The sequence below is a fragment of the Epinephelus lanceolatus genome, chromosome 17, assembly GCF_041903045.1.
Source record: "Epinephelus lanceolatus isolate andai-2023 chromosome 17, ASM4190304v1, whole genome shotgun sequence".
Lineage (NCBI taxonomy): Eukaryota > Metazoa > Chordata > Actinopteri > Perciformes > Serranidae > Epinephelus > Epinephelus lanceolatus.
In genome coordinates this window covers 32,941,339-32,962,279 of record NC_135750.1, presented here as the reverse complement: position 1 = coordinate 32,962,279, position 20,941 = coordinate 32,941,339, and the positions used below count along the sequence as shown (strand labels likewise).

Genomic DNA, 20,941 nt, shown 5'->3' with positions numbered 1-20,941 from the left:
TTTTTGGTCATTAACCAAAAACTACAGCTATGCTAAATAAAATGCTGGATAAAAAGTTGAGGGAACACCAAAGTGATTGTAATTTATCCTGTAGGGAACTTGAATACAGGGGCTTAAATATAGATAGTGCAGGTAGTGCAATTGCACCAGCACCCGTAGAGAGAGTGGGCCCTTGCAAGTGATTCAGATTGCCACCTTGAATATATACCTGTGTTCAAAGAGGAATGAATTAAAAATAAAAGAATGTTCCTAATTTAAAAGTGGTGCCATTTGCTATATTTGTCCTCAAAAAGGCAAACCTATCTACGTCATAGCTTACTCCCTTTTATAAATAGTCATTAGCTATCTAGCTACACAAATTATGTGCTTTGTTTTACATGTCCAATGATGATTGCTGGGTTACATGTATATTGATGTTGTCCAATGTCAAGTCTCTCTTTGTGTCAAGACAATACATGTATGCTAGCATACACTCAGGCCCGTCATAATAGTGTGCACTGGGGCCCGTCGTAATCTCCTGACGCCACTGCTTTAATATGTGCACCAAATTTCAAAGCAGTTCATCCAATTGTTGATATAGTTTAGTCAAAACCACAAATGTCATCCTCATGATGGTACCAGCAGAAAAGCCAGAGGATCACTTTTGTCTTCAGGATTCATCTTCTGGGAACATGAAAATTTAATACAATTATATCCAGTAGTTTTTTTGGGGATATTTTACTCCAAACCAAAGTGGTGCACCAACCAACAGATGGACATTTCCATCCCTGCATCTCAATTAAAAACACAAAAACACCATGTATTTCAGAAATTCCTGGGCATCTGACTCAAACCTGCGTCAACTGATGTTTGGCCGTTTGAGTCAGGACCAACAGGAACAACCTGTTATACCTTTTATGCTGATATGGCAGGTATGCTAGTAAATGCTAAACATGTTGCTAAATGGCATTTATACATCCAGCAGACACAGAGCGACATTAGCATTCATTTGAAGTCATGTTTGAATCAACCTGACAAGCAGGTAAACAGTGTGACGTTGTCCAAATGAGGCTGAAGTAGTCGCTCAGGGTCATGATGTCCTCTGCTTATGAACTTAAGAGCATTAGCCCGTCTTAAACAGCCCAGTCTCCACTTGAGCTGTCTCCAGACATTAATCAGGAATGGGTGGCGTAGAAACATCTCACTTTCACATCCTGCTTCACTTTTACTCTTGAGAAATTACACCAACCATCGAGAGAAACAAGTGGAGGAAAGGATTTGATGAAATAGATACTCTTTTTTTCTCTACTCCACCCCCAGGCAGAAACCATCAGCACAAGTTATAGAATGAATCCATTTTTATTTGGAGAACATTTATTGGATTTGACTCTACCATCGTGGACAGTAGAAACACAGAAATATATACAACAGTTTAAAAATAATATGGATTGAAAAATACATCTTTTATGCAGGTGGTTAAAGGAGGTGTATACAGTGTACTTGCTCACTAGAGGAATAAGCCTACATCTACAGTGGCTACAGTGCATGATTCATGCTCTGTGATTAAACTATAAGAACTACATTCATCCTCTGAGTGCAGCCCAGCCACTATTCTGTAATTAGAGGGTGCCATGATTAAAGAACAATAGCAGCATACATAATGGTTGTACAATGAATAGTATAAGCTATATAATCTCAAGGCTTTTCTGTATACACTTAGGTTTGCATAACAGCCATTGTCTTAATTAGATTCCTATAACAGAGTTCATATATCATAGTAGTGTATGTCACAGGATGTATTTGCACATGTTATGAATGTGTCGTTTCCTTTATTGGTTTTTCTTGGTTGTCTAGTGTGAATATAGTTTGTGTTGATGTTGTGATCACCGGTCCAGCCAGCATATTGAGGGGTAGCGCTCACTCAGCGTCTTGCGCAGCTGAGCGCTCTGTGTCTTATCTCTGGTTTCCACCACACACTCCACCTGTCAACACACAACCGCATACAGTCAGCCCTCTGACATCACACACAGCAGAATCAGGGCAGTGAGCGGGTTGCCGGTTAATTATGCAACACCTTTCACCTTTTGACACGGCTGGTAAATTAACAGCATGGTGGCAATTTGTCAGAGTAGACTGCAGAGGCTATAATGAAGAGCCAGGAAATGATGAGACAATTCAGCCTCTTTCCAAAGCAATTGAACAGTTTCATTAACTTTTTTTTAAAGCAAGATAGAGCAAGGCAATTCTCGTATCAAGAGACAAACAATTGGTTCAAGAAGATTAATGAATCGTTATTCTTTTCATTGGAGTTCATCCCTCTCCAGCCACAGCTTTTTTTTCATTTGTTTGAGTAAAACAAGAATTTAAAGTGAGACTATTCATTTAGTATAAGTTCCTTTGAAAAATACCAGTAGATACAAAACATGGGTGGCTGCATCACTTCTGAACATTTTCAGTACTTTTGTATAATTTTTGTGTCAAAACAGCCCTTACACATTTAGCTGTCTCATGTCACATGACTGCAAAAACCTACTGTATGACATTGGAGCCTAGTGTGTAGCTGCACACTGCACTGTTTGTAACAGGACAGTGCTACACAGCAGCAATAAATAAATATGAATTCATTATTAATGGCCGATATGTATTATATGCCTTTTTTTTCTCTCTCTTTTTTTAAAATGACAATTATTTTGAAAATCACATACCTATTAAAGAAAAGACCAATACTGGTAATGGTATTGCTAAAATGGTAGCAAACAGCATCTGTATCATGCTAAATTACAAAGTTTGTATCATTCAACAGAGGTCAAAGCTAAAATGCTGATGCTAAACCTTTACAGTAGCACAGGTGGAGTCATAATGTCTGCAAATGGACTCTGCCAGTTAGACAGCAAGTCTGTATCAATTGATTGCTAACACTAGCTAACATAACCCAACATATGGCCACTGGTCAAGTAAGGCTGTAACAATTGTTCCTTGTACACTGCCTCTTCAAGGCTGGAATTTCACACCGTTATGCTGCCTCACTGTTCTGTGTATAAGGTAATTGCGGAATGAGGGGACACAGTTGTCTCGCTTTTAAGGTGGCAGCAGAGGAAGTAACAGCACCCGTGTAAATAGGACAGCTGGCAAGACAGGATCATGCGTAGCACAGGTGTGATGTTTTGACAACATATTATGTATGCAACCCACCCCCAGAATACTTAAAAAGCAGCTGGTAGCAGTTAGAGAAAGGACAGTGGCCGAAAATGTCCGCGAATTGGGAAAACAATGCGGTTCAGGAGCTCCTTACCCTCTGAGCAGAGAGTGTAGATCATTTTTATTACTATGTTATATTGTTGTTACTTTTTGAAGGACTGCCGACACGTATGTAATATGTCAAAATAGAGGCAGATGCTGTTGTGTTACATGTTACACCTGTCAGGCCTTTTTTGCTTCCACAGTGCTGTCTAAAATTGGGCTGTTGGTGAGTGTCTGCCGGCCTCATTGGTGCGGTATGTCCCACGCCATTGGCCCTAGTCAGTGCTAGTCGGCCCGTCAGCTGATTCAGCATGTTGAATCAGCGGTGGAGCCTGTCTGTAAAAGGAATACACTGATTGGCAGTTCAGCTCAGTGCACGAGAAGAGAAACAGAAGTGAGGAAAGTAAACAAAGAGCTAAATCAAGAGGGAGTGAGACCAAAACACACTTATTACACAAGGTAAGATTATTATTCTTTAGCCACATGCTCTTTAGCAGAAAAATTTTGTGATGGTTTGTGTTACTATTCATTGGTGCACGGTAAAGATGCTCTGTTCTTTCAACATCATCTTTGAAAAGTTGGTTTGGTCTCTTGGTTTGGTGTCTGGGCCTTAAAATCACACACTGGAACAGCATTATGCTGCCATTCTGAGTTCTGTGTAGAAACGCAAGGGCGGCAGAGGGAAGTGACTCCGTAGCGGCCCTATAGTTTTCTTGCTTTTAGACCTTATTCAAGGCAAAATTATTCAGATGTTTTGGTATAATGAACTACAATACTATACCTTTTATAAAGGTGTTATGAACTGTAACTAATGTCTTCAGTAATAGTAGTAATTTTTTGATGGTGTTTATGTTTTCTATTGGGCATTAATGCACTTATGAATATTGGTAATCCATTATTAATTCTCATGGGTTCACTTTCAAGTAGGCCATCGACTCAGCATTTATAAATGTTATATTGAACCATAAAATATGCAGATGTAAAATGCTGATAAATGGATTTCGGTCCATATCATTTGCAGCCTTTTTTCAGATCCAGCTCCAGTAAGTCAGGGATTTTTTACTACCTGGCAACCCAAAATGTGCTGTTTTTTGATGGACTGTAACTTATCTATGACTTTTTAAAAATTATTAACAAAGCCATTAATTACAACTTTATGAGATATTTCTTGCAGTGTAAGCATAGGCTTTTCTTGGATACACATTCCAGAGAAAAGAGCATTAATATATCCTTATTTTACTTTATTTTTATTTTTGTCTCTCTGAGTCACACAATTTTTTTCCTGCCAACTCAAAGCCATAGTTCCATGGCAGTGACGGAAAAGTAGATGAGCGGATTGCAGAGGAGGAGGAAGAAGAATGAGGTGAGGAGGAGAGATTAGTCGCCTACCTTCGCCTTGAAGAGGTCTGACTTGTCACTTTGTCTCCGATGGCAGACGTCCAACAACCTGGGAGGAAAAAGACAGAGAGAGCAAAGAATTAAAGGCGGCATCAAGGAGCATTAAACATGAAACAGATTGGACCTCAGCATGAAACGACAGAGTAAAAGATCTTTAAATGGTCGGCTGTTGACCCCTACCTGACGTCCTCTCTGGACAGGACGTCCAGCAGCTTAGCCATGTCTCCTGGCCATTCTCCCAGCTGCACAGCAAACTTACTGACCCGATCATCCAACACCAGGGCTCGGTCTACACACTGCCTCACCAGCTCCAGCTCCATGTTAGCGCTGCTCACCACCACAGCAACCCTGCAGCACAGACACACAGAGAGAAAGAGCTTTGTTTTATTCGCAGCCAAAAGGATTAGCTCTGATGAAATCACTGTATTGCCAAAACGTCGCTTCTCAGGCATGAAGAAAAATACCTCAGGCCTCAGTCAGAACTATATTCAATATGATACGAAGGTTTTTAGGCCTCATACACACATGGTTCCTATATAAACATGAAGAGGAGAGCTTCACTTACAAGGTGTTCACCTATTAAAAGCAGTAAATGAATGCTGCTCTCTGTTTCTGACTTCTGTCAGAGAATTTCCCAGTAGGCCTCAGTCAGGTTCAACAATATTAACAAGTCTGACCCACTTTTTGCCTCTCAGTTCCGGTAGTTGTCCGGCCAAGATGGCAGCCAGTCCCATGGCTCCCTCTGTGTCCACAGTGGAGCGTTCAAACTCCTGAAACCGCAGCATCGCCACCAGAGAGTCCTCCTCACTTTGAGGCAGAGGAAATGACAGAAAGAAAGTTTCAGCACAATCAGTAACCACAAAGAGGATTTTCCACAGTTCATTACTTTTTACAGTTAGGTTCGCTGTGAAAAGATTTCATCCAAAATAATCAATTTCTGCATTAAATTAAATGCATTCAAATTCTGAATTTCCAGCCAGTCAATATTTCAAATGGCGAAATGTAATGACGGCTCATAACAGTAAAATCTAATCTGAATTTTAACACGTAGGCCGTATTTTGCACACAGTGAGTATCTAATGTCTGAATAAAACCTCTCAAATGAAGCTTAAAAGTGTAAATATGCTATGTAGGTGCAGTACCTGACAGTGATGACTTTATCTACTAGTTTCTTTGCCAGCTGGAAGGTGTTAACACCCAGCGAACGCTCCATAAGATCTGAGAAGAGACAGAAGATCAACATATGTTCAATTACTGCTGGAGAGGAATCAAAAAGCCATACGAGCCTCTAATAGAAAACTGTGCAGATAATGACGACGTTTAGGTTACAATTCTGTGCTACATATCTGGAACCAGAGCCAACTAATATATGCTAATGTTTATTTACCTCCATAGAGTTTCTTATTGGGGTTGCTGTGCATGTCTTTGATTGGACCGTCTGTTTTCAGAGATTGTAGCAGCAGAGGGAAACTTTCTGGTTCAATGCCCTGTTGAAAAAATCCATTCCATGAGTCTTCAGCCATGCTAGCAGCTCTGTGAGGCTGTACAACACAAAGGTGCTTTGCGCCAAATGGTAACATAAACAAACAGTTTTAGCATGCTAATGGTTAACATAAGGTATAATGTTTTCCAATGTTCTCCATTTTAGTGCAGCATGTTAGCATTATTTTTTTTTCGAATGAGCACTAAACACAAAGTACAGCTGAGGCTGGTTGGAATCTCATTAGTTTTGCAGATATTTGGCTATAAACCAAAGTACTGGGGGAAAAAAAATTGAGCTGATGATGGCATTATATAAAAAGTTAGAGGATCACCAAAGTTATTACAATTCATCCTGAGGAGATGTAAATGTGTGTACCAAATGTCATGGTCATTCATCCAACAGTTGTTGAGATATTCAGTCTGATTGTGGACTAATTGACCAATCCACTTAAACATTTTCTCTTGAATTCACGTGGAACATGTTGTCAGTGATGGCCCCGGAAAATTTATGGTGGCACACCAAATCAAAAAACCTGAATTTCAAGAGTTCTTTTATGCTGTTGAAGAGTATTGGCTAGTTTAAAACTATGTCAATATGCAGAGTTAAGAAGTTGCATACTGTTAGACTTTGGTTTCTTATGTTACAATTAATATTATCAATTATCTGATGTGCATAGACTTATACTGGTACAGTCAACATTTTAGGCTCGACAACAATCTTGTTTTAATGTGTTATGTATCTATACATGTTAGGTGAATCTTTGTTCTCAGATGCTGGTTATCCTTTTCCTTATAAAGACAAATATATAGCTGTAATTTGAAGGAGTACATCGATTGTAAGGAACAAAACATTTACTGAGAACAAACCTCCTCAAGTTTAAAAACACCACAGGGAGGCCTCCAATTATTCTCTATTATTCCTTGGCCACCTATTGTTGGCACCTTCGCATTTAGTGCAGAAATTTTGCATACCTGGTCAGATTGCATTTCAAAATAAAACAAGAGACTGTCTTGTGATACAGCAATCCACAACTTAAAGCGAATGTCAGCCATGGGCATAAAGAGGAGAGGCAATGGCCCCTTTCCTTCTTCCTACCCCCCTGCTTCTAACCTCCTTGTTTGGAACACACCCATCTCCAAATTTGGCCATAATTTTACTTACACTACAAACCTTTAACTACAAACCAGTTAAGTTACACAACTGCATCTTGCTCAGTTACAACATTATTGCATTGATAAAAATCTCTCCACAGACCCAGACAGACAGACAGACAGACATATAAACACCTGTCAAAATACTCAAAACAGCTTCTGTTGCAGTTCCCGCTACAATAAGTGCCACTAGGACCAAATTTCACCATGATAACAAACACACACACAAACTCACAAGCTGAGAACAATGCCAGCTGTCGCGACGCTGTCATGGCTGGTAAAAATTGTATGACTACTAGACTGAAAACAGGAGCGGATGATTGGCAGCCTTAATCAGCCTCCATGTTGCATTTTCTAATGCTCACTACTGGGATAAACTTGGCAGTACATTTGATTGATTGCTTCCTCATACACAGGGATATTTCTGTAGGATTGAAAATAGAAGGACAGGGCTGTTCTGTTCCTCGAGTGTAAACAGAGTTAAAGCTGTCAGAGTTTCAGCTGAGGGCAGATAGTGGAACAAGGGAAACACTTCAAATACATTTATCGCGTTAAGGAAATCCAAGCAGAATAAGAAATACAGCAGGGAGATGTAGGAGGGGGACTTATCTTTGCAATAAGAAGTAAGAGTTTATGGAAAATGTGACCTCAATTTCAGAAACAGCACTAAGAGTAGTGCTGGGGTGAGATAGAGGCTGCGACGGCTGTTCATAAATTCTGAATATTCCTTTAATCACTGAAGTCTAATTCTAAACATTTACTTACTATGACGAGAATTCGTGAGTCGAGGTGTTTGATGGCTGCAGCTGTGCCAGCCAGTAGACCATACTGTCCAGCTGCAGGAATAACCACTGCATCGAGTTTGGGCACTTGCTCATAGATCTCCATGCCAACAGTGCCCAGTCCTGCCAGGTACGCTGCACTTTCATCTCTGTGCAAAAGAAAACAGCAAGAAAGAAAGAGTGCATTTAGTGAAGGCCTCCACAGTGTCCTGACTTCATAGGTTTCAGAAGGTATGCCATTCTTGTCTGTGTTTCTCTGCACTGTGCACAGAGATAGCAGACTTTATTTCAACAGAAAAAAAGTTACAAATTCTTCCTTGTCAGAACCATAGACTGTATAAAATATGTGGACGTGGCCACTTTGATGTCACCCACCAACTTGTGGATGTCTTTTTGAAACCTTGAGTTTGGCGTTTTGGTCGTTGCCATTTTGTCTTTTTGGAACCAGAAGTGACCATACTTGGATTGGAGGACAGAGCTGTAGAGAAGCAAAGGGTGATCTGACTGGGAACTCGAGGACACTATGCATGCCCACCTATACCAGCAACCTGACAATTAATTTTCATCAAGTGAAAACACTGTTGAAAGTGTCAAAGTTCAAAGACAACACCCAAACACATGTTCACAGCTATCTAAATACTGCAAAAGTCTGCTCTACAGTTTGTCAGCCAAATACTCAAGACACTACAGTATATCCAGAACTCGGCTGCTTGTCTTCTCACACACTCCTGCATCCATGATCACATCACCCCATCCTTCATAACCTCCACTGGCTCCCCATCCCCCGGCATATCCACTTCAAACTCCTCATCGTCATTTTCAAAGCTCTCCACCACCTGTCTGAGCTCCTCCACCAGCACATTCCCTCCCGCACTCTCAGGTCTGCTGGTGCAAACCTCCTGCCCTGCCGCCAGGACTAACCACCGCACCTGGGGGCACAGGACTTTTTCCATTGCTGCTCTCACCCACTGGAGCTCACTCCCTAAAGACATCAGAGACTCCTCCTTACTCTTATTTCTTATTTATTTATTTTTGCTGTTGTTGCTCTCTATACAGCATCTTAGAGTATAATGTGTTATTATTATCATTATTTTTAGAACCGGTGCCATGGATACACATCGCTATGCCTCTATCCTGACTGACAGGATGCAGTGGTAGCACACTGTCAATCACAAGGTAGCCACGCCTTAAAGTATACCCTGATTTATCATCTATTTCACTCTAGATAGAACCATGATTTAAAAATGAACATAATGCTGTATTGAAGAAAACTTAAAACTAGTGATTGAGATCATAAACTCATGAGGAAAATGTTTACCAAGGTAATAAATCAAGTGAGAAGTAGGCTCATTTTCTTATAGAATTCTATACAATCTGAATGCTTTTTGCAACCAGTGGAGTCACACCCTTCAGCATTGGTTTCACTTTTCAGACCTGGATGCTACGTCCACCTCTTTTATACAGTCTGTAATCAGAGCCAGGCACGTACATTACGCACAATGCAACTCAATTGCCCACTGTTCAGTTGGAGATTCTGGTGTGTTATGCTAATGCCCTACTAGCCTCAAGCAGAGATGAAGAGCGTGCTGCAGAGGTCTGGTAGGCTTACTTACTCACATGACATCACTTTAGGCAATTGATCTGATTTGCCTGGCTCATTCTGGAGAGACAGAAGGCTTTAAACTACTTTATTTTGCACATATGCAGGTTGGAGAGTGGTATTCTCCAAGACCTGTAAACTGGCTGTGTAATATCAGTGAAGTTTCATTTCCCAAACACATGAAATGGCTCCCACTGTCTGCTGTCTAGTGTTCACAGTGTGCAGTAACTCTCCAGCTGGGACAAAAGAACAGACATTCACAGCAGGAATTTTGGTTATATTATAAGACCTTGTATGACTAACCTGTTTCAGGCTGTACCAGTGTGTCAGTCTCACAATAACGTTGGTGGAGTTCTGACTCTTTAAGATTCTCTCCATGCACCTTGCAAGGAGGTGAACTCAGTACAGACACCCCTACTCTACATTTTGGAACATCATTACAGGAAAATCATGGATGTAATTAATAACATTAATGACATTTACCGAAGTCCTTGTGTTGTGCATAGTGTCTCTCTGGCTGGAAGCAGGGCCATAGTCAATAATACCAGTTTCACCTGTGCTTTTCCTGCGCTGATAAGTCAAACTGCCAGTTTTAACACCACAGTGACATGTTAAAATGAGTATTAGTGGGACTAACTCTTCCAAGTAGAGGTATCCGTTTTCTGTGGCCAGATGGCGGGCGTGGTTCTGGGAGTCTTGGCCGGTGCTGCCGTAGGAGATGACCATAGCGCCGTAGTCTCTGTAGATCCTGAGGCGAGGCGAGGAGCAGCATGACGGCATGATGACAAACACAGGGATCCTCAGCTCCACTGCATGGTGAGCCACGGCCATGGAGAAGTTACAGTCAGTGGCCACGATCACACCCTTCCTCTGCTGCGCCTGAAGGGATGAAAACACATGCTTGACATATATCATAAATATGTAAAGTGAACAAACATCTATAGACAAAGCCAGGCTGTTTCCGCCGTTTCCAGTCTTTATGCTAAGCTAAGCTAACCTTATATTTAACTGACATATGAGAATGGTATCAATCTTCCCATCTAACTCTCCAATAAAAAGTGATAAGAAATTTCCCCAAATGGCTAACTATTCCTTTAAAAAGCTTAAGAGTAAACACATATGTTGCATAACCACACAAGCACTTCGTTGATTAGGTTGATTTCTGGCCTAAAATCTGCTACATGAAACATGCATATGTAATAAAATTGACACCACCTGATATAGGCTAGCCTCTCTTTAAGACAGTGCTTCCCAAAATGTAGACCACAATTCCCATAATCCCTGATGCTTCCTGTCACAAAGAAGATCTTTGCATGGCTTTGCTGAGGAGGATAAAGACGTTGGAAGTCATTTTTCCATCAGTGTACTCAATCCATCACCACTTGTCCTCGCCAGAAACTTAAAATAGCTTAAACCTAAGAAACTCAGAAGAGAAGCTTTGCTGGTCGTTCATTCACACTGCTGACAATGATTGAAACTCAGAAGAGAAATCAGACTCACTGCCTCATAGACATAGAGTAGCTGTACACCTGCAAAGGGACATACTGCTAAGCCACTGTCCATTAAAGCTGCACTCAGACTATTTCCGTCACTACTGGTCAGTAATGGTCAGTTAACACATGTGTGTCTGCACGAACACATACATAGTAGGTCACACTAGCTGTGGCCTGACGGACAGGAAGGGATCTTCCTCCCTCCCTCTCTCTCTCCCTGCATGATCTAACCTGTGTGAGGCAGGTGAGCAGGTACAGGACTCCTCTCTCCTTCACAGAGCCTGTGTAGTGCAGGTGCTCCTTCTTCAGGTAGATCTCCATACCGTACTGTTTGGACAGTCTGGAGTACTGCACACAAAAGAAGAAGCAGCAGTTTAACAGCAACTCTGTGTTTGATGTTATGAATGAACTGAAGTGTACCGTAGGTTGGCTTCTGAGCATAGTATCTGAATATGTAGAGGATGTGTACTGCCAATTACTGGTTACTGAGACATTCAAACATTTTTGGACCCCCCACTTTATTTTCCCACCACATCACTTCACACTTTCTAAGGTCATGCTATGTTAGCATACCGTGCAGGGTGTCTTCTGTATCCCTGACTGGATCCTGAAGGCCGCGGCACTGATGTCCTCAAAGCGGAGATACTGGATAAGAGGTCTGGGGAGGATCCTGAACTCGCTGACGCGTCTGGTTTTGGGGGGCTCCATGAGCATGATCTCAGGACCCCCCACCACCTTGGTGTCATATACCTTCACGTCCCCATTGAGAAGGTCCTCCTCACCAAAGTCCTTCAGCCGCTCTGGTTCAATGAGGGTGGGTCTGCGGCATGCAGTGCCGTTACTGATGGGGCCAGATTTGTAAGAGCTGCCAGGCTGACAGGGGCCCAGACACAGCTCCTCTCTGGGAAAGGAGACAACAGACAGCAATATAGTTAATTTTCAAATTGATTATCATGCATTAAAGAGAACAGATGTGTACTTCTGCAAAATGATTGACCACACAGATTAGACTAGGTAGGAAGTAACGCGTGAGTCCTTTTCTACTTAAATCTCATATTATAATGACATGTAGTTTTATTTTGTCAGACCTATGCATGGGCCACTTTAACAAGTCAGAAATCAAACCCAGATGATCGACAATCAAACAAAAGAATGAAGTGACTTTGATAACTCCTTGAATTTCAAGGGTTGTTTTTAAGCAGCCAGCTCCAAGCCATGAAGTTGAAACCTCAAAACACATGAATGCAACACTAGAAGACTTTACTAATCAATTCATGCTTTCAGCTCTAACTCTAACTGTAGGAATGGAAACCGTTGATTAATGAAATTTAGGAAGAACAGCAAGAAATCTAGTATGCTTCATTTGGCAGCAATGTACAAACTATATTTGCTTTGCAGTGAGCAGAGACTCGATTCAGCAGAAATGACTAAAGTTTGAGAATGTAAGCTCTCTGATCCTCAGTGTTTTTGTACTGAGAGCATTTACAGTATTGGATTTTAAACCAAATCAACATCATCAAGTAGAGGGTCTATTGGGAAAAACTCCAGTAAATGAGATCAGGGTAAAAACCAAATTAGAACCCATAATTTTAGAGATATTGAACTTCCAGTAATGTCATTCTCACTCACAGAAATTTGGTGACTTAAAGTGTACTGTGGGAATAGAAACATTGATGTAATAATAGACCTTAGGCAGGGTAGGATGAAAGAGAAAGCGCACTGTCAACCAGAGTTTGTGTCTGTAAATTTATAAATGAGATTCTCTCTTGGTAAATAGCCAAACATAGACAGTATTGATATCTATGTTTGGCCTCCAGCAGCCAGTATCACTGAAATTATTTCCTAAGGAAACAGGTTAATGATAACATCTGGTGTCATCAGTATACAGTTTTAGAACTACAGGAAACCTTGGTTAACTTGCATACCCACTACATATACTTTATTCACCAAGTTCACATTACACACTGAAACTATGATTCTGACATCACTGTTAGAGCCACTAGATTATTAACATTTGAGATTGGGTGTAAGTGACATTTTTTGGAAAAAAATTCTGAACTAATTCAACTAAAATCAAACAGACCCTGGCATGAAGGTAGTGTACGTGAATTTACCCACACACACATACCCCCATTCCCTCAGTTTAAAGCCCTATTTGCACAGACTAGTATTACAGGGGGACCTGTTGTATTTTGTGATAATTGTGTAGGTCACCTGTGATCTTAATTCCATGCGACTCTGCCATGTTTGCAATTAGTCATGTAAAAATTCTATAAAATTACCTGCTACATTTCACCAAATGTGAGTATATTAGTCTCGAGAACTGGCATCCCTGTGATTTGGGCTGGTATTTAGATTTTTTTGATTTCTCTGTGCCTCTTTTCAGCCTCTTTCTCAGTCATGAATTATAGAGGCTTTGATGGTTATTATAAATGAAAGTTTTGACAACAGGTGCAGGAGGCTCATCTCGCTACACAGCATGGAGACCTATTTGCAGAAAGAGCAAGCTCAAATCCATCAGAAGTGCGAAATCTCTGAAAATGATGAGATGGAAATCGTGACAATGTGTGGCAGAATCTGTTCTGTTTGTTTAACCCACATTTTTTTTAAAAATGAAAGATAAAAGAAGGTTCAAACTGTATATCACTACTAGCATTGCTGTGTAATGTTTCTGTATCGTGTAGATTTACTAATGGCTGTGTGCATCATATCCGAGGGATAATGTCAGTAAATTCTGGTAAAATACAGACTTAGCTTATACTGTGCTAATGTGCCACATGAAACAGAGACATGGGGGGTAATTACTAAATCATATAAGGTCCCCTGGTAATACTAGTCCTGTGCGAGTATGGCTTTACTTGAAAAGTGTCAAGAGTCTGTGCAACATCCCCTTCCTAATCAACAACAGGAATGTCTATTCAGAAGAGAAAGAGGCCTCGGGCGTGCAAAGAGACACTAGTTTAATTGCTTTGTATGGTGGGTCTCCATGCTGTGTAGCAAGATGGGCTTCCTAAATTTGCCATGAAAGCGCTGTCAAAACTTTCATTTATAACTGCTAGAGCAGCCTCCATAACTTTCTAACAGACAAGAGGCAGACAAAAGGCGTGGAGAAAAGAAAAAACCTTGCAAAAAAGCCCCAAATCACCAAGATGCCAATTTGGTACAGCAGATAATTTGTGGTGGAATTTTTTTCTAGACAAATTACTAACATAGCAGGTTCGAACAAGATGAGGATCACAGATGCAAATATTACAAAGTATTACCGGTCCCCAGGTAATAGTAGCCCCATACAAACAGAGCCTAAGATGAATTGATTCACCTTTCATGTCAACCCAGCTTCCACTCACTGTGACAGATTATGTCTATAAATCAACTTATGATTCACTGGGTCATTCAGCTCTTCTTTTTAGAAGACGCACAAACGATTAAAGTGTCAATTTAGGGCCAAAGGCAGGGCAGTTTGATTTATAACACCTCAGTAAATGGGCATTAAATATAATCAAACAGTACAACTCATTTAGATTTCTTCCTAAATCTACTGACTCTACTTTCATTTCACAAATTGCATAAAACTGGATTAGACTTCAGACTCGATTTTGGACGTTTCTCTAACCACGTAGTTAATCAGGAGGCCCTTTACACAGTATAAACATAATAATAGGATTACACCCTTTAGAGATTAACCCTGTCACTTAGCCAATTAAGCAGATCACAAATGGTTAATAGCCAAGTTTGAATAAGGTTGAGCAGTAAAGCCATGCCAGTGGAGTTCACACCACAGTTTGAGTATACAGTTGTTTGTTAGGTGTTTGGTGAGTCATGAGTCCAGGTAGAGCTGGGTAACTGAAGAAAAGTTAAAAAAAAAAAAAAAAGTGTGACCTTTTAGTGTGTTAAAATACCCTGAGGCCACCAGGTGGAGCAGTTCTCCCAAACAACCTTCTGAGTCTGCCAGCACTCTGCAGAGAACATCCCGGTCTATTTATATCACAATGATCTTCAATAAACAATATGGTGACCTTTCACCTCATCCCCAGGGTCCATTACCTACCTCTGCCCCACTTGCCAGTCACTTTCAGTCCATTATTAAAGCACACAGTGCGCTCTTAACATGACTGTGAATAGAAAAGTCCGAGGCTGCACCTGTGATCAGGGTGCTTTGGTTCAAAAGCAGAGTTCAAAAACAACATCAAAGGGGGAAAAGAGCAACACGGCAGCCAGAATCAAGCCTCAAAAAGCCTCCTCAAAGGAGATGAAGAGCTGAGATGGTAAGAATAGGTTCTTTTATTTCAAATTGGTACAAAAATATGAAATGTAAGGACAAAGCAAAAAGTGAAGGAGACATTTCAGCCCACCAGGCTTTCATCATTGCACTATCTCAGCTTCCTAATGTCCCTTTAATGACTAAATGCCCTAACTGGCTGCTGTACAGCTTCCTTTTCCTACTGGAACAATGTTCACTTGGGAGGAGAAAATGTCTCCTAGCACTGTATGACCCTGATTGTTGATGTTGCATTGTTGTAAGTGCAATTCTGCATCTTTCTGTCAATCAGGCCCAGGTTCAACAACTTCCTTGGATTCTTTGTTTTGGTTTCTAGTTGTAGCCCCAGAAGGTTCAGATACTCACGCCAAAGTACTTGAAAGTTGGATTTCTTTCATTTGTGTTTCATGATTAAAGACATGTCTGTCTGAAATCGATCTGATGCATTAAATCCTGAAACTAATGGTGTTCCATGTTGGCTAAGATTCTAGATGTGATGTCATTTATATATTACATAAAGCATTGCTGTACTTAAAGGATTTGTTAACAGTCAGCATCTTTGATCCCATTTGATTTCTCTCTGTCTTTCTCTAAATCTGTGAGAATTACCTGGGGATGAAGAGGAGAATAAGGTAGAGGACCAAGCGAAGGAGCAAGTCTACCAGGACTTGGAAGGTTGGGAATAGTTTTTCTCTATAAGGAGCAGGGGCTGAGGAAGAGGAGGCAGGAGAAGATGGGGAGATTGAAGAGGAGGAAGCCATTTGTACTGGGGACTTGAATGGAGTAGGAGAAGGTTTGGGGGGAACAGTCTGAAGAGAATGATTGCTTGAGGAGAGTTTGTGGATCCTTGATTTGGGGATCACAGGAGCCAAACATGGATTTGGAAGACAAGTAGGTGGCTGTGTTGATTTCCTTTTGTGATTAAGGTGAGGAGGAGGCGGCAGAGGAAGAGTTTGGAGATTTGAGGGTGTGTTTGTCAGGGCATGCTGCAGATAAAGCGGATCAGGAGGAGGAATGGAAATAACTGAAGGGAAAGGTATATCCAAACTCTGGGCAGAGGGTGAATCTGTCACTACGGGGCTGACCTGGTTAGGGAAGGGGTCTGGAGGATCCAGGGGACTACCTGTTGTAATTTCCCACCTCTGCCAGAAGGGGTCATTCTCCTCGCTGTCTTTCAGTGCAGGCCTGGGTGAGTACAAACGCTCAAGTCGCTCGCTCAAGTAGCTCGAGTAGAATAACTGGGCAGCAAAGTTCATCCTGGTCGAAGCACTGTCCTTCTAATGTCCAACAAGTCTCTGTATCTGAATCCCTCTCCTCCTCCTGCTGTGGTGTCTCCGAGGGATAAGAGGACACTGACTGGAGCTGCTCCCACGTTGTAACGTCCCCTGTCCCAGCTCCCTCCCTCTTTCCCTACCCAGGGGCTATTTAAGAAGGGATTACCCAGGTACACATGCATGGTGGCTCTGCAGCGTCTCTCCACTGGCCTGGCCCCTCCCAGGGCTCTATTCCTGGGCCCAGACCGGGATTACCACCCCATTCTATGACGTAGTGCTAATCAGACAGTCTAAGGAGATAGATGTAGACTTAAGATTTATCTAGGGAGCAGTGATCTAGAGGCTCAACCACACAGAGGAGACAACTACGGATGGGGGATCAGAAATAAAAGAAAGTGGGTGGTGGGTGCCTGAAGAGGTAGAGATGCAGGTGTGTTCCGAGAGAACTGAGGAGATAATTGTACCTGGAAAAAATAGTAAAATGGAGCCATAAGAAACTCTCATATCTCTATTTTCCATGTCAAGAATCCAGGTGTACTGCGCATTACCTCAAACTGCTCTCTATGAGGTACATAGAGGGCAACAGTAGACAGTTTCCTGTCAAGCTGTCAGATGTCAGTGCTTGCATCTGAAAGAAAACTGAAGCAGGATGTTGCTGCAGAAGAGCAAGGCTTCCCTGGATAAACAGTACATGTATAACTGCAGAGAGAGAGACTGCCAGCCAGACAGATAACAGAGACTTTAAGGAAAGAGGAGAAGAGGTAAATTGGCTGCTGCCAGCACTCAGCAGGCAGTCCAGATCCTATTCAGCTCTGATCTGATGTACAAAGTGTCCCTCGAATCGGAACTGAGAAGCGAGAGGGGTGCCAGCGTTCACTGGACGGCCTCTCCAGATAATGAGTGTGCCCCAACTCAGATCACCACAGGAATGTTTATAATCAGAGATAATCCCTTTAGCAGACATGGCTCAAACTGTATTTGCAGGTAAATCAGCGCGTAATGAATTGAGTGTGAGATGGGTGGAGCTTACACACTCAGCATAACGCGGATAGTGTCCGGTAAAGTGTCAGTCACAGAAAGGGAAATTAAGAGGTTTATATGTCACAGCATTGATTATGTTTATATTACTAACAGTATCTGTCATTGTTTTTCAAGTCATAACTAAGTCTCAAGTATTTGCACTCAAGTCCCAAGTCAAGGCTGACAAGTCCCAAATCCTAAACTTGAGTTTCGAGTCCTAAACAAGTCATAATGTGCTCTTCACCAAATGTTACATCATGAATAATACGTAATAGTTTGAATTTAAAAAAATCCTGAGTGCTTTTTAAATTTTGTATTTGTTAAAACAAGTTTGTTAAAAAAGTTACTTAGCCTTTAACATTAGTTAAGCATTAGCCTCAGTAACGCAACATCAGTTCTTCATGGTTCTCTCCTGCAACTTGATTGGCTGCTCTCTGATTGATTCAAACAAACTGGATCTGGAGCATTAAGTGTTGACTTGATAGGAATGAATAGCATTAACGTTAACAGATTCAGGAAATGAAGGGAAATTAATTGATTAATGGCACATGCTTAAGTACCATATTTTTTAATATTTGGGCTTGAGGGTAGGTATCAAGTATTTTCAAGTCAAAAGGCTCAAGTCAGAGTAAAGTCATGAGTCATTGGGGTTCAAATCCATGTTGAGTTGCAAGTCTTTTTTGATTTTTTTTTAAGTTGAGTCTAAAATGTGCTGTACAAGTGAGTGCAGCACTGTGAAAGCCTTCGAGCAGAGATTGCATGGAAGTGTGGATTGTTATTCCCATTTGTATGATTCTGCTACAATGACAGCATGATTTTTGCCCCACCTTTGACTGTGGCCATGTAGTATAAACACTTTGCCCTTGCACACATCATACAACCTACACTTTATTTCAAGCATGCAAAGCTTAGAGCAAAGCAATGTCTTAGAAATACATGAAAAGACCATGACCTCAGTACGTGGTGGTGGCACGTAATGTGTTAAATTATGTGGTGGCGGTACAGTTGGATTTAGGCATCAAAACTATTTGGTTAGGTTTAGGAAAATTGTTTTCAGTTAAAATAACTATGCTTGTTACATATGGAACATACATAGAAAAGTGATGTAAGTATATCATGTAACATGACATAAGTACGTTAAGTTTTGCACAGGACATGAACAGCAGGCTCCTGAGTGAAAGTCCTGTGTCTAATTGACCCATTCTCCATCCTGATCTCTTCCCAACACCGAATTTCTTGCTCTTTATACTCCGGGGTCGTAACATTAACCACCACCTATTGGTGATGTTGTTGAACCAGGGAATTCGTTTGTCCACCACAGCAAAGGATACTAATTGACTTTTTATCAGCATTGTTTCCATGGTGCCAGCACATAAATTTAATACATGCCACCACCATGTAACGCAGTGTTAGGAGGTTGTGGCTGCTGGGCCAACCAGAGTGGCATATTTTGGCACATTAGGGCAAAAAGACACTTGTGAGTGTCTCATTAGAACACACACCTACACACAATAAAGCTGCCAGTGTGTTTCTTCAGCAGAGCTTGTCAAATGGTTGAATTGTGTCGGAAGGAAACACATAAAATAATCAGAAAATTAGACAATGAAAACTTTAAGTGGAAGAAGAGATCAGCATGACTTTGAATATAACCTTCTTTGCTCAGACGTAAAGGAAGTGAACCAGACAGCTCAAGTTATCATAGCATAGAAAATGTCAAGTAATGGGCTATAGATGAGGACTATAGTTTTGTCTACAGAAGTTAAAAATGAACAGATCCTGGAAAGAAATTTACCACCAACTCTGAATATCTGAAACATTTATATTCATACTTTGGAAACTTAATATACAACATTAAGTGATGAAATGCCCACTGGGCACAGTCGCACAGTTCTACCAGGCAGGCAGAAAAGATTTGGTTCCAGCCTGATATCATATATTGATTAAGCCGACCACATGACAAGCCTCCAAAAACTTGGAGTAGGTCTTTGACTCAAGCTGTTGATGGTGTCTTTAAGTACAGCAAATCTACAATAGGATTAAGACACAGTCAAGGGAAACCAAAGGTCAACGAATGTCTTTAAAGCAATGGGTGGAGCTTTGTTTCTTGCGATGGGGTCACAGACTTCACATACAACTACACACCTCACCCAAATCAGATTTAGCTCCTTAAAAAGTGGCAGGAAGAGGGTGGATGCCAGGGGCCACGCAGGTGGAGAGCTGAGCTCACTTCTTGGCAACAACAAGGTTTAGTGGTGTCCATGTTGAGGTTAAGATAACTATTTGACTGGATGAAATGATGATGGTTCATCTTCAGCTCTCCATGCTTGTGAGGACATCTGGTCATCATAACGGCCGGCATGCATTACGTTGAATAAAACAAGCAGACGTATAGACAGCACAAAGAGGAAGACTGGACAGAAATAGACAGAGAGAAGGTGACCCCGCCTGCGGCAGTCTGTCACACCACAGATCAGCGTGACGCTGGCCCACTGGATGCCATGATCCTTTGGCTCTGTGTTTGTGAAGACGCTCTGTGCTGCACCATGTGTCCACTACCTGAAAGAAGGGTCACAACATGAACTTTGACATACATTTACTTTTCATATCACACAGGTTCAGAATACTCTTTCATTTCTGCTACACATCTACATGATATTAATATGTGTTTGGTACATTCTTATGAAAAGCATATACAATTTTATTATATGATCATTTTATGCATGTTATACCTTGTAAATCACAACAAATATACCCCAGATTTACATCTCAGTTTTATTGCTTTGCATGTGTATTGTACACTTGTGTTCTGCATGTTTAATTAGTTATTTTCTAAATATAAATCTCATTTATTAATGTATAACTTCTTTTATATTATTGCTTGACATGCTTATAAATTATTTGAATCACTTTTCACATTTTTCTTAAATTATCTTCTTGTATAAGGAGACTTTGTAATGTCTGCCCACGGACCTCAGATGAAAAATAGCATTTTGGCTAACTCTGCCACAGCTACAGCCATGTTTATTAATGCACACTGTCCCTGTTATGTAAACTAATAAATAAATAAGTAAATGTTTACTGAATAATTCATAAAATAAATGTAAGAGTGAAATCTGCATTTTGAGCTGATCTGCTGAGGAAAAGCAAACATCTTCATTTTTCTGTTAAATGTAAAAATGTGAAATTTTTGTTCAAACTTCTGAATGTGCCACATTAGGAAAGGGTTTCTTCCTTTTGTGATGCTTAGTGTATCAAATTCATTC

At 40.9% G+C, this 20,941-nt stretch overlaps 1 protein-coding gene across 2 annotated transcripts; it reads right to left on the bottom strand.

The window, feature by feature from the left end:
* Positions 1 to 1,331: 1,331 nt before the first annotated feature.
* LOC117248039 (L-threonine ammonia-lyase) lies at positions 1,332 to 16,790 on the bottom strand. 2 transcript variants are annotated; one of them, XM_033612759.2, is made up of 11 exons: positions 16,525 to 16,790; positions 11,700 to 12,027; positions 11,358 to 11,474; positions 10,271 to 10,512; positions 8,017 to 8,182; positions 6,005 to 6,104; positions 5,760 to 5,835; positions 5,299 to 5,424; positions 4,798 to 4,965; positions 4,609 to 4,666; positions 1,332 to 1,961 (listed from the first exon to the last, which is right to left on the bottom strand). In XM_033612759.2, exons 1-11 carry the CDS (start codon positions 16,638 to 16,640, stop codon positions 1,863 to 1,865), a joined length of 1,596 nt encoding a protein of 531 aa, XP_033468650.2. In that variant the 5' UTR covers positions 16,641 to 16,790; the 3' UTR covers positions 1,332 to 1,862. The 2 variants fall into 2 exon arrangements, with proteins under 2 accessions (XP_033468650.2, XP_078016964.1); XM_078160838.1 differs by lacking the exon at positions 16,525 to 16,790 and adding an exon at positions 15,994 to 16,484.
* Positions 16,791 to 20,941: the final 4,151 nt, after the last annotated feature.

What these genes read in the sequence shown, in the direction of transcription:
- LOC117248039 (XM_078160838.1), bottom strand. Translation starts at nt 16,145, where the DNA reads ATGGCTTCCTCCTCTTCAATCTCCCCATCTTCTCCTGCCTCCTCTTCC. An exon ending in TACAGAAGACACCCTGCACG is followed by an intron (nt 11,475 to 11,699) that starts GTATGCTAACAT and finishes TTTTGTGTGCAG; the next exon opens with TACTCCAGACTGTCCAAACA. An exon ending in GGATACCTCTACTTGGAAGA is followed by an intron (nt 8,183 to 10,270) that starts GTTAGTCCCACT and finishes TCTTTTGCACAG; the next exon opens with AGATGAAAGTGCAGCGTACC.